Genomic DNA, 14,631 nt, shown 5'->3' with positions numbered 1-14,631 from the left:
ACACACACACAGTAGCATGCTCACCACAAGTAAATAAACAAACAGGGTAGTTGACATCAGATCGTAACCCTCCTGGATCGGCTCCAAGCTGCTGTAAAGGCCAAATAAACGCTTTATGCTTCTCCATGGTTCTGTAAAGCAGTCTGCAACACAATCTATTAATGATCCCGCTCGGTGGGGAGGGTAAGTTTGGCTTTTTTTTATGTGTAGCTGTGCCTCATTTCTTTTACTGTGAGGGTTCAGCGTATAACTGTATACAATATGTGGGAGAAAAAAAAACATGTTTTTCAACCATGTGAGGAGTGGAAATACATACGAATACAAAGGAGTTGATAGAAATAATTGAATAATCAATTTATTGCACCTTTTAGAACGCTTTTCCTGGGGTGGTTCATTTATGTTATAGCTTCTGTGAAAAGAAAATAACATTAAATAAGTCACAAAAATGGGTAAGAAAGCAACATCCTGTTAAAGTAATTTGGAAATGAATCTCTAAAAGTTCCTCAGGTGACTCCGTGTTTCCCCAGAAGACAGTTTCGAGAGGGAGTTAGGTAAAAGAAAAGTCAAGTTATTCATCCATTCATTTATTTTCTGCTGCTTGTTCTCTTACGGGAAGAAACATTCACACACATACTCATAGCTAAGAACAATTTCCCCAAGTGAGGAAACAGGGGTACCCCGAGTAAACCCATGCAAACAAGGGGAAATGATAAAAACTCAAAAGAAATCTAGTTATATATCACAAATTATTTAAACACCAACATAGATTCAGACAAGAAAATAACAAAATTAGTAAATAAAATAACATCGGTTTTATGAGGAAAAAACTTCTTAACCGTTACTACTATATGTATAACTACATAGTTGAACTGAATGTATTTTATGATGCTATGTTCACTGAACCCCGACCTTTTCAGTTCATATATAGTAAAAGAAAATAGTCGACTTCCCATCCTCAGGCATAAATCACAAAATATCCTAAAAATGGATTTTCGTGGAGCCAATTTATATAATGAAATATCCTATAAATTGTTCATATCTTCAAGGGTGACCGACTGACATGTAACGTTAGACGTTTTATTTTCTTCTTTCAATCTGACAGTAAATCTGAGTCAGGCGCTGAGGTTTACTTAGGCACGCAAACTCCTAACGGTACATTTACTGCCACTAAATAACTTCACAACTTTCTTTTCGGTATCTGTCATCCGATCTCGCTGCTTTCACGGGTGGTTCCTCACCTTGCGTCTCACCCCACCTCATTAAATGTTTCCACATGTAGGGCAAGCTTTGCTTAGTAGGGCGAAAAAATAAGTAATAGCCGTCAAGGCACAAAAAATATCGGCTTGAAATAATATAATGAGTTAGTTCGGAATATCAACAAGACATTCTTAGCTCCATAAAAGCAACATTTCCTTGTTTTCCTTCAAACAAAACATTTTTCTTCTTTCCACATTTGAGGTTGAAAAGTTCAGCAAAAAGAAAAAAAAATCTTCTGTCTTGAGTCAATTTCATAGTGCTTCAGAGATGTTTAAGTGGTTCTGGGTACACTACCTTCTCAGATAATGGTATCTTCAGGACACATCTGTCTCCCACACTGGCTTGGTTTTGTTTATGTGTATTTGTCTGCTTTCTATATCTTTTCCCTTTCTTTGAAGTGGTGTGGGAACACCATGTTCTGGCACAGAGAAGTCCAATTCCATGGTATTTTATGTAGGCATTTGCTTCAACGAGCCCACGAAGAAAGCTTGATCGCTGCAAGACAGAATGGCGCAAACCTCCAAACTATAACAAGCCCACGAAGGAGGACTGTCTGTCCCCTGGATCTCCATCATAAGACATTTTTTTTGATAGTCTGGGGCTGTGTCTGCATGATTGCAACCAGCTGTAGGAACACTATCGTCGACACCTGCTGTTAGCAGCACGTTTTGCAAGTTTGGATCAAGAAATATAACTTCCGGTTACAACGTCAACGTCACTAAGATGGCGGCCGTTTAGGGTAGATAGTGTCCATTGATCCACACTCAGTTTTGTGGGCGTTTTTAATATGTCAATTAAGTGTTCATGGAGCACTTTATTTCGCATACTAAGAATTGAGACACACTTATGCACTAAAAACTCGGTACTACAACGTAATCAAATTTCGATACCCAACCCTAGATGGTATAGAACTTAATTTTAGTGTAAGGAGCTTTCAACACGTAAAGATTGTTTTAAAATCCACTCTTCTCTTCATATAAGATTACCTTATCAGATGAGCCATTACTTATCAATTCAAAAATAGTAAGAAACTTAACACTATTTCTTTTTATTTTCAAGTAATAAGAAACAAAAACACATAGTTAAGGCATATAACAAAAACATAAATAAATAAAATAAAACATTAATAATAAAAAAAAAGCAAAGCAAACTAAGGGATGTTAGTAACATATCACATAGTATGATAAAGCATTTTTTGATAATGAGTACACTTCTTGCAAAACTTCATCTTATTAATATTGTTTATACTTCCATTATTTCTCGTGTAATGTAATTAAACCCGGCAAAAAAAAAGTTCTTAATATTTTGCCATTGCTAAATTTGAAACCTATAATTTGAACCTTTATTCCATCATGAGGACATTTTTTTATTTAAGTATAAATATTAAAAAGATTTATTGCCCTACTTATGTTAACTTTTGTCAAACTTGCCTGGACTACGGTTTTAGCGTTCTGGTTTTTAAAGGAAAAAAATCTAATTTGTGTTTCTAAAACAGACAATTTAAATTTAAGAAATGAAAACAGGTAGTTATATTCTTTGAGGATTACCAAGTTATCTGTAAAAGACCCTGACAAATGCAGGATAGAATCTTGACTGATGGATAAAATTAGCAAGTAATAAAAATGAACAAAAATATATGTTGAATTACAGCAGAAACTTTATTTTTTCAGCTGTGTGTTGAGAACCTGTATAATCGGTCTAATGTTAAGGACATCCCAGAGGCTTCATAAATTCAAAGTATATTAGTTTCCATATTGATGCGGACATAATTTTGTAATTTGTGTCCTTTTCATACTACTCGGCTTTCGGCCAACTCTTAAATGAGCGTCTTTCAGCTCAGGTGCCCGCCGAGCATCTTTAATAGGAGTGGTCAAGCGTAATCTTGTAACTCCTGCTTCTAGCTTTATTCCATAAATGCAGTGGAGTTTGGATCTTTTCCTCGTCCACACATGGTTTTTCTTTGGCGGTTGCCGTCCCTGCCAAATCATCCATCTTAATTATTGTGTTAGAAAAGCTCTTATCCTTGAACTTCATCAAGCCTCTTGCCAAATGTGACCACGTTAATTAAAAAGTATAACTTAAATAATTTAAAGACCTCGCCCCTCGGCTCATACCCCTTGTGTCGCCGCCAAGAGCTGATGGTGCAAGACCTCATGGCATTTAGGGCTTCCATTAGGAAGACCACAGTGTTACGCCACCGTGCCCGCTTCCCTTATTCATGGAGAGTGGCTTCATTTCAAGAAAAGTTAGATGGTTTGTTCATCAAAATACTTTGGCGAGACGCAGAGTTACTCTGGGTTTCTATCTAGCTATGCTGGTGCTAATCCGTCAGAAGTATACTGACAATTTAATTTAATAAAGTAGTAACTAGAGCTGTGTATTGGGAAGAATCAGACGGTACGTTGCTAGCACATTACATGTGTGACGATACGATACATTGCGATACTTTTTCTGGCTTTTACAACAAAGAAATGAGCAAATACTTTCTCTAATCAAATGTTAAAGTGCTTGAGGAAAGGTGCTTCTCAAAAATGTAAACTATTACAAACAATGCAAACAACCTGGAGCAACATTAAATATCCAGTATCAGTCAGTGTTGGATTTCTTAACTTTAAACTATGTTTTAAAGACAAAATGAGTCCAAACATTAGCTTTAAAAGATGCTGGACTGTGGTGAATCATTTCTTTTTCACTCATTGCTGCCATTTCGCAATTTTTGTTGTTGTCTTTTGCACAGGAGGAAATAAAGATTGTTGCCAACTAGTGGCCAGAGGTTTAATTGCAACACACAGATTAATAAACGCTGTGAATATTTGAGTGTTAATTGTAAAATAAATCATCAAATGATTGTCTTTTATACCCACACTATTGACATATAAACCATAAAATAACTTTGAATTTAAATAAATGTTATTTAAAAAGGTGAAAACAATGTTTTTAACATCGATACAGTATCAGGAAAGAGAATTATTGCGATATATCATTTTATCAACATTTTCTTACAACCCTAATTATAACCCTGAAAGTATAATAAGACTAATGTTTCACAAGTAATTACTAACTTCCATTTTCTATGTCTAATACAAAATAAGCAATTGTTAAAAATCTTTTGAACCTTTTCAAACCTGATACTGCTTCAATGGTTACAAACTCTTCCCTTTTTTGAACCCGTTCGACGTACTTTCGATGATCTGGTTGATCTGCACAACCATATGTTTCTGCATAGAATTCCTAACTGTAACCAGGTTGAACCATACTGTAACCATATTGACCAAAAAGTGATGGTCAGTCACATTAGGACTAGTCCTTGTAGGGCCACAGAGTCACTCTTCCTCGGAGAGACAACCAACATTGACACATAAAACCACCTTCAAAGCCGAGACACCGTGACCTTGATCTTGGTGAAAAGCCAACGATCTTATCTGAGGTAGAAGATTGTTAAGAGTCACGATCCCTCTTTCTAGAAAGATTATCATCAGAAAACAACAAGAAGCCTAAATGTTTATGTATTTTTTCCCATCTTGATTTTAGCCAAGGCCAGCTTCGGATACCAAGTTTTCCTCTGTGGTCAATTTTCACACTGTACACACTTCAGTTAAGACTTCAAGATCTTGAGCCACTACACAGGAAAGCCGTTGCTGAGTACAATTGTCAGCCACATTTACAATACAAACCTATTATTTATAGGATAATTTGTGGATGGTTTTATTCCCAGCAGTGCTCATATTCCAGACAAATAAAATTGCTCACTACTTTTAAGTTTCAGCAGATATTTTCCCCCTCTCTGTTCAATGGCAGAAAATTACTTTTCCATGAACATTGGAGACAATGACAGCATTACTGCCAACGTTATATTCTGGAATTGATTTCTGTTTCATTACAAAAAAACACTTCCAGTGAAAGAAATTCGAGTAACACAGTAGCAAGGACTCAACGCTCTTTTCCAGATACATCATGAACACTGAAGCATCAAAATGAAGTTTAACGGCTGGTACTGCCCGTTGAATGGTTTCTTTTATGACCGTGAACTGTTGAGAATAAAAGACTTATTATTCCATTCAGAGTTAATATTCCAGACTTCGGAATATATAAAAAAGTATTTTACTTCCCCTGGTGTTTTTGTGCCCGAGTCATTTGGCATGTCTTCCCTATTGGAGGTTACCACAGCAAGTCTATGACCCGTCATGATCATCCTCCCTAGTCACTCCTATTCATGGACCTCATTCTTTTATAACTTGGTACCTGTATTTCTAGTCTCTGTCGTCACATGTCCAGAGCGTCTGGCGTCACCAAACCATTCTAAATAATCTTTCCCTATGATATAGTTATTTAGTGATGTGCTGACGAAACTTCATGAAGCAGTGTCATGTTGTTTAGAGGTCAGTAGGTGGCGCCATCAGTTTAAAAATGATGTTTAATAAGAACAGTTGTTCAAAACAAAGGAAAATAGTACAGAGACCGCCATCTAGTGGACTCTGAAAATTATGACACTGCTTCATGAAGCTTCAGCAGATCATCACTATAGCCATTTATGGTTGTGACCTTTTTAGTCACGATGCCACTTTAAATTCTACTCTCTCTAATCAATTGCGGTAACCAGTGAAAAAAAGAAAAAACAATTGAATCCAAAATTGTATTTCTGATGGGACATACAGTCCAGGCCAAAAGTTGAGGTACAAAAGTATAACAAAAAGACTAATGATCAAGATGTTTGTTTTGGCTGAACACTCAGACTTTTGGATCAAAACCCATTACAACAATTTAAGATTCTGTTAACTCTTTATTTTACTAGTTTTCCAAGTAATAACAAACTGAAATGCACATAGTAGATGCAAACAATTTGTACAGGCCAAAGGTTCTGACACACCTACCGGGCTTATTTAAAGTTTTTGCAGTTTTTCCACTCTTCATTTCTTGATGGTCACTAATTTCTCTACCAATCGGATTGGTTATTTCCAAAACATGAATCATAAGGTTGTCCAATAGGGCTTTATCAACCTGCTTTCTGCAATACTCAATTAATAATAGAAACCCTGGAAAGTCACACCTGTGAAGTAAAATCATTAACTATTTTCATATTTTCATATCCAAACCTTTTGCCTGTACTGTATAATTACCATTTATTAACGGAAAAACTCAACTGAAATGCATCATGGGATGCCCAAGAACGGCTTTGGAATCAACAGATGATATTGTGATGTGGCAAAAGCTAAACAGAAAATCCTTTACCGCCCTTAAACTTTGGTACTATCGTGAACTAAAATTCTCTGAAATAGATCATTTTTTCCACAGAAGCCAGACAGGTCCATCACCTTTAATAATCCACAATCTGAACAAAAGCAAAAGAGAAACCGAGGTAGTAGATCAAGAGTATTGATTACAGGTGGTGAACCCGTCCCCCCGTGGAGAAGCATAGGTTTGTCTATGATTGAAGGAGACAATTCAGTTGAAATATTTTCCACATTATGCCTTACTTCTCATAATATTTCTAAGCTCGTTGCGGGTTTGATTCCCACTTTTATCACTGCCATGTGACGTCTGACTCCAGTTTTGAAACTTTGTTCAGGGACAAATAAACAAATTGATTATTGGAAACCACCTCGCTCTTTCGCAATCACCATGTCATCCACAAAACAGTTGGCAACACATGAAAAGAGACGGGAAAAAAAATGTGTTGATTCCAATCTTAGATTTCCCCTCCTGCATTCTTTAGCATTTTTTTTATCACGCCGACTTCCCCACATTGTCAACTAATGATTTATTTTATACAGATTCCCACATGTGATGGAAATATGGAATGAGCTAGTTTATTTGAGCGGAATTTCACATTGTTTTTGCACATTGATATAATGTTTTCAAGATGAAAGATATGAAAAAACATGTGTATTGAAATGTTATTTACGTGGAGCTGTTTTTAATCATGCAACACATATTATTGTTTTTTCAGCTTAATGAGGCTCTGTAGAGGTTTGTATAGTAATATACTATAATAATATACATAGATCCATTAGCTTACATCACCTCCATGTGTTGCATGGGTTTCCTTTGGGAACTCCCGTTGGAACTGGAAATTGTCGGTATGTGTGTGTGTGGATGGTTGAATGTCTTTGTTTGCCCTGGCGTCCTGTCCAGGGTGTCCCCCGCCTCTTTCCCGTAGTAACTGGGATAGGCTCCAGGCTCCCCAAAACCCCCTTAAGGGAATAAGCAGGACAAAATGAATTAAAGAAAGATCACTTAGCTAGTCTGAACGAACTTGTTGTCATAAAAAATAGTAGAAGGTTCACCTTTATCAGGCAGCAGCGGTTTAACCCTAACTTAGAATCTTTGTCCACTTCAAATCACGTTAACACTATCGGATATTTTTAGCTACCACTTGTGTATTAAGTCATTTTATTGATGAAAAAAAAAAAGAAAATCACAAATACACATACTGTTGCTGAAATAAAATAGAAGATCGCGTGCATCTTTCCGAAAACGCTCAAGAGAATTCGGCGTACAAGTTCTACTTTGTATTCTCAGGGCTTGAAAGACAATATTGTCATACAGACAGAGAAAATGTTTGCCAATATACTCACTCTAACACCACAAGGTTGTATATCCTACCAATTCTCCTTTGATTTGGAAAAAAGGTTTGACACAAATGTCTTTTTTATTTGTATTTCAAATTATTGTTGAGTGCAAAGAAAATACTACCGCTACTCAATACTAGTTATACTTCCTACTTCTGGTCCAGTGGCACAAAATCTTTGGCCAGGTCATTTTACCCACTCACTGGGCTTCAGACACTTAACCATCCATGCCAAAGATGTTAACTACTTAGCCAACTAGAAATCTTACAATCCAGGTTAACAACCAGTACTGGGCATGCATTGGAAAAAAAATACAAATGTGCGTGTGTCCTTGTTCAAAGTTGACTTAAGTCTTGCCAGAAAGTCAGCGAAAGGAATGAAAATGAGAAAGAATGCCATTCTGAAAATATCAGAAAAGTTCCGTCTTCCCTCTCTTTCTGGGAACCAGCACATCCACACAGGGTTCCTGCCGACGCACACACACAGACACACACACACACACACACACACACACACACACACACACACACACACACACACACAGACATAATTAATGTGATACATATGGTCCAAGGCAGACTTGCAAGGTCACGACTCTTCCAGCAGGGTCCAGAATGTCTGCTGTTTCTGATCAACAGCGTCCACGAAGAGCTCTGGAAGTGGTGTTAATCTATTATACTAGCTCCTATATCATGATGCAGTCATGAGTATTCAGTCGACAGTCGCTCATAATAGAGTGGAGTTAGCAGTGTTGCGCCTGACTGAGATGGCCTTGGTGTTGACTCATGTCCTTAGCCCGATTTTCTTGCGGATTCTGCACGTTTTCACCACATGTGGATTTCCTCTGGGTTCTGCTGTTTCCTCTCACATTCCAAAAACATGTAAGAGCCAAGTCACACAGAATCAACAGTGTAGGCCCGGGCTTGTTCGTCTGTTTGTCTTGATTAAAAGCGGCAGACGCGGGGAGAAGGACTGGAAAACGTGTTTTTATTTAATTGCATAATCGACCACTGTCGGCATCTGATGCTCCGACATTAGCATTTAACGGTTCCACGAACACGAGCAAAACAATAAAGTGTTCGTAACGTCTGTCATACAGTTACTGGAAGAACAATAGCGAGAAGATGAATCCCTGATATTCCATGGTGGTATTTCTGGAATTATTTGCCAGCCTCAAAGTCAACCTGTTTTGTGTTAGTGGCTGATCGTGCAGTTTTGGTCGATCAGTTGAGGGGCAAGGAATGACCTTATAAACGCAATCAGCAGTCACCCGAGCTGCTGAGTGGCCCGCCAGGCTTATCGATGTACCGTGAACTCAGCCCGATACATGCTGATGAGCGACTTGTTGGCGCGAGTTTTCAATCGCTGTGGTCATTTCTGTGCAGTAAACATTCCCGGGGATGTGTGTCCGACATCTATCCACGTTATCGATGAGCGATCAAGCGCAATTTAATACAAGATCCCTCAGTCTTAGTTTCTCCTCCCTTCATGCTGTTCGTGTTTTGTCTTTCCAGTCGGACTCCATGGTCACCATCACATGTGCGAACGGGAAATGGAACAAACAGGTGTCATGCGAACCTGTGGACTGTGGCCTGCCGGATAAATACCATGTCCATCCTGCCAACTTCGACTTCCCCGAGGGGACGACTTACGGCAAGAAGAGCAATTTCCAGTGTCGTGAGCCGGCCCAGCTTGTAGGTGAGACGGACTCAGACGACACTCATCGTCTCACACATCGTCTGCACATGATTTGAACATGTTAAGTCATACCATTGACACGACTGCAAAGGATAAAGATTTGTTTTAATTCAACTCACAAACCTATAGAATGTTATTAGGGATTTATTTTGACTGTGTGAGTAATGGGACAAGGACATGAACTTTGGGTGGTGTTTCGTATAATTGTATTTACGAAGGTTTCGGAAGTATTCATCACCTACAGCAGGAGTGCCTGACCTTTTTTACACCGTGGACCAGTTTTAATGTCAGCATTATATTCAGTAAAAGACCTTAAGATCAAAAGTGCAAAATTAATCAAAAACAAGTTGTGTCTCACTCATTTTGACTAGTTTAAAGGTTCTTTTTTTTTGAGTAAACTTGACTGAAACGACTGTTTTGAATAGGGCTGTTATCAGAAAACATCAATAAAGCGATACAGCAAGATACTGTATCTATATCTGACAGCACTGTATCGATTTATTTTTTACTTGTTATTATTATTTAAAAAAAATATTTTTGTCTTTTAAATTATATATATATATATTTTCTATGGTTAAAAGGTATCAATTAATTCAATTGTTTCCTGTTTTTAACCTATAATTAACTTGCAGATATGTTTGCAGGTTTTTCAACAGGTTCTTGTTTTTCATACCTTTTTATTTTCGTGTTGCAATTAAACTTCTGGTGACTAGATAGTCATCAAGTTCCCCGGAATGATCGATTAAATTATGCAAGATACTGGCAACAACTGAGGGTGAGAGGATACAGTGGACTCCAGCAGCATTTAAAGCTGATGTTATACATATTTTGGTTAAAAAGCAAATATAAGAATTTATGAATTCGTCAGGTATTCGACAATACTACAAATATATCCTTGATCCTACACAATATATCATATCGTTGCCCTTGTATCTTGATATGTATGGTATCACCGGATTCTTGCCAATACACAACGCTAGTTTTAAGTGTCAGGAGTCACATGCAAATGTTACTTCAGGGAAACAAACATATTTTTCCAAAGCAAAACTCTTTTTAGACAGTAATAATCAATAGAACAGATACTTTACTTTTTCTTTCTGTGTGGCCCGGTAACAAATGAATACTGGTCCCCAGTCTCGTGTGTCTTTTTGCATGGCTAGATCTGAGCCAAAAATATAAGATACTTTAATAAAACATCTTCTGTAGGACCGTGCAAACATAAGGTGTCACTATTCATTAAAAAATGTTTGCTAGATACAACCGATAGAGCTTGTGAAAATGAATGCAACTATTCCTGATGCAAGTTTAATTCCTTTAAAACTTAAGTAAAAGCCAACACACATCTTTATTTTAGAGTTGTTTTTATCAATTTAATCAATTGGTTTTCAGAAAATCATTTGAATTACTACTATTTGGCCGAGGGTATTTGCTGGCCGAGTCTAATTTCCTCACTGAGCGTCACTAATATATTAAGGTTGTTGAAACGGCTCATAATTGACTCTGGAAAGTTCAGTTTGGTCTTGTTAAACTGACACTTTTATGGCTTATATTAAGATGGGATGTAATAAGATGAAACAACGTTCTACCGAGAACATCTTCATAAATAAAAGACTGACTGTTTCTTACTCTGTAATACCATAAGTCAATCCCTGACAGAGCTGCCCAGTTGTTCTTGTTATCTCATGCTGGGGCTGGCTTAAAAAAATGTTCCTTTATTTTCCTCACCACTGATGGTTAAGAGAACATCTCATCCAGGTGGTAGGTACATAGATACCTGATGCTGCAACCGAGTCCTAAAAGCATCACAGGTGGGCTGAATTGGCAAATAAAACATTTCACCATCCACGTCTTTCTATCTTTTAGGAAACATCTGATGAAGTAGAATGTTTATCAGTCAGTTGGTATGACTCTGGATGCTGTAAGATGGATTGCTTTTGTCTGAGGGACGCCACATTAACTTGGCTTCGATTCAGAATTCCAGCTTGTCAGAACCAAGCAGTGGATGATAAATGGGTTAATAAATGACCCTTTTCATCAAAACGACTGCTTTTGTCATATGCTCTATAAACTCTAGCATTAGATCTGGCAATCCATAATCTCATATACACTCAATAAACCTCCATAGTAGTGTTCATTGTACTGTTTTTTTTTTAAAGTAGTTCAGTATCGAGAGGATAAGAACATTGCCTTAACACCAATAAACAGAAATAATTAGTAGCTAGCGTTGAAAAAAGTTGTGGTCAAAACATGTACATTGAAATGCCAAATCAGGAGACAAATCTTCCAAGTAGAATCAATTCCAGATAAAGCATTACCACCTAAAGCAGTCTTCAACCATGTGTGTCATTTGTAACTGGGCCATATATAAAAAAAAATACATTATTTAATTTTTGTTGATTCTGTGTCGATTATATGTATCGAAATTCTTTCAAATTTACATAAATTCATGTAAGAATTGACATGTTGAGATGCAATTTCGGTCAAGTTTACTCTTTAATGAAACATAATTGATTTAGAGTTATGGTGAAAAGTATTTTTATGCTCTTAACATTTGTTTTGTGTCATTTTATTTTGGATGTTGTTATCGGTATTACTGTGCATGAAAATAATGCCGTCATTTAACTGGTCCGGGGTATAAAAAAGGTTTGGGACCACTGACCTAAAGAACATGTCTAAATATCATAATGGCTTTCTATTGCTTTTGTGCTCTTTTCTTTTAAGATATCATTTATTCAATTGCACTTCACTAACTCTACATAATCGTCACAGGTACAAACAATACCCTTACCTGCCTGGAAGATGGTCTGTGGTCATTCCCGGAAGCCCTTTGCGAGCTCCGTTGTCCGGCGCCACCTCCAGTTCCACACGCCGTACTGCAAACTAAGCGCTGCAACGAGACCGGTCTGAAAGTGGGAACATTCTGCAAGTACAAGTGCAAACCAGGCTACCACGTTACAAACAAACCCAAGAGGTGTTGTGTTTTTTTCTCCTCCCCATAACGCAAATAAAGGTATATTATCATTAAAATACATTCATTGCAGGCGGGCGTTTAAGCGCCAGTGCACGGAAGATGGCAGTTGGCTGGAAGGAGCATGTGAACCCGTGACCTGTGACCCCCCACCTGACATCTTCCACGGTTCCTATCACTGCACTGACGGCTTTCGCTTCGACAGCGTCTGCAAACTCAACTGCTCGGAACCTGCCGGTAATAGTGCTGCTGTCGCCACGGGAGGCGCTGCCCATACGGTGAGGCTGCTGCACGCTCCATGCAAGCAGGTCTGTCCATCTCTTTCCTGTCTTTCTTCTGTTATTACCTTACCTTTTTAAAATTCCCCCGACAGGTGTGTAGAAGATTTCCAATGCTTTTTTTATTAGCTCACATTGTGATGATTTGCTTAGTGAATATTTTCTAGTTCAGTTTATGATCTACTCTGAAGTTCCGTGCACTTAGGCGCTATAGGTTGTCCACATAGGTTACATGTTTCTTGTTTTACTCATCGTCGGTTACTGAAACCACAACTTGTTAAAACTGTTTTTCCCATTTGTGTCCATTTCGATCAGTATGTTAGTGTTGTCCTTTGTGTATACAAGCTTTTTTATGTGCATGCCCTTGCCATTGTCACATCAGTACATACGATGTGATTGTAAAACGTGTCTTTGTGAAAAAAAAGGCAAAGAAATGACCCCCCCCAAGTATACCCATGGAGAACATACAAGCCAGTGTGCTGATCGTACCTTATTGCAGCAGCCAGTATAGTCGTCCATAGTTATCCAAAGAGTTCGAGAGATGAAGAAGAAACCAAACTTTTCATCGAAACATAATTGATCCCTTCACTGATACAGGCTCTGAGACAAAGTCTCAGGGTCAAGGTGACCTGGTGGCCCCCCCTAAAAAAGTGTTTGTGGTATCCCCTCAGTGGTATCCCACTTGATATGTATTTCTAGGAGCCAGGGAGGTCACTCACCTTGACCCAGAGACAACACAAGGTTTCAAAATGTTTGTAGCTGTAAACCAGTGTCTAAAAAGGCAGAGCATTTCCTCTTCTCATGAACAGCTACCGTCTCTTCTGGGAGAATACTAGAGCATATCAAGTTAAAGTTAAAGACCTCCAAGAAGGCATCCAAAAAAGGTGCCCAACCTGTAAACTGGCTTTCCTTGATATAGATCGAAGCTTTCCTAAAAAGGCTGAGCACGTCCTGTTCCAAGTCGGGACACCCTTTGAAGAAATCCATTGTGATCACTTGTATCCGCAAGCTTGTTCTTTAGGTGGCTACCCAAAGTTGGTGACCACAGAGAAGGACCACAGACTGACCAGTGAATTGAGAGCTTCCTTCACTACACTTGTCAATCTCACAATGTCACTTTTCATCACGCGAGCAAGATACTTGAACTCTTTTACCTGAGGAAGGATATTTCCTCCAGCTATGGTTTCAGATTTAAAGGAGCTCATAGTGATTCTGATCCCGATTATTCCCGAAAATTCATGGAGTCGTTTTTGGGACAACAAAAACGACTCCATGAATTTTATAGAGCCCCCTTTGCTCTGTCCTGATTATGTGGACTCTTCCCTTGAGGCTCCTATTCTCCTCCCCGTCTACCTTAGCCCTACTCAATTTGACGCCACGCTCATTAGATTAATATTGATTTCCAGAATTGTCCTTCTGGCTCAGACTTCTGAAATGTATACACCTTTTAATCCGTCCTGCATCACAGGCTTTGTGGGTACCTGATGAGACAAGACAAAGATTGTGTTTCCCCGCCCCCACCCCCACCTTTGGCATCTCGATGTCCTTGCTCTGCCTGTTTATAGTTATAATTCTTACAGTTTCGATATGTTATTTCCAGGCCTCCAATGTGATCCGCTGCAGAAAGGACGGAAACTGGACGGGGTCGTTCCGACTCTGCCCGAACAGCAAGGGCCAGTGTTCTTTACCTCAAAACCTCCACTACAGCCTGCAGTACTCGTGTAAACGTGGACACGGAATAGGTTTGTGGCGCTAACTGATTTGTGATTCCAATTCTCTTTTCTCACTGCTGATGTCATCTTTCATTATCACAAATACTCACAGCTTCTTTTTTTTTTTTTTAAGCGAGCTGTTATTCCCC

The 14,631-nt window shown here is 38.4% G+C and overlaps 1 protein-coding gene across 3 annotated transcripts in view; it reads left to right on the top strand.

Annotated features, from left to right (window-relative positions):
- The window catches only part of pappaa (pregnancy-associated plasma protein A, pappalysin 1a), a 106,097-nt gene that overhangs the window by 71,767 nt on the left and 19,699 nt on the right, over nucleotides 1–14,631 (top strand). For 2 of the 3 annotated variants that reach the window (XM_087790733.1, XM_087790732.1), the window contains exons 15-18: nucleotides 9,341–9,524; nucleotides 12,294–12,495; nucleotides 12,566–12,800; nucleotides 14,371–14,512. In XM_087790733.1, the coding sequence (XP_087646859.1) occupies nucleotides 9,341–9,524; nucleotides 12,294–12,495; nucleotides 12,566–12,800; nucleotides 14,371–14,512 (763 nt within the window). The remainder of the gene's footprint in view (nucleotides 1–9,340; nucleotides 9,525–12,293; nucleotides 12,496–12,565; nucleotides 12,801–14,370; nucleotides 14,513–14,631) is intronic. The other variant, XM_087790734.1, reaches the window with a different exon arrangement.

The sequence above is a fragment of the Callionymus lyra genome, chromosome 5, assembly GCF_982586985.1.
Source record: "Callionymus lyra chromosome 5, fCalLyr1.hap1.1, whole genome shotgun sequence".
In the NCBI taxonomy this organism is placed as follows: Eukaryota; Metazoa; Chordata; class Actinopteri; order Syngnathiformes; family Callionymidae; genus Callionymus; species Callionymus lyra.
The sequence above is the reverse complement of the archived record's forward strand: the minus strand, read 5'-3'. Positions and strand labels throughout refer to the sequence as shown.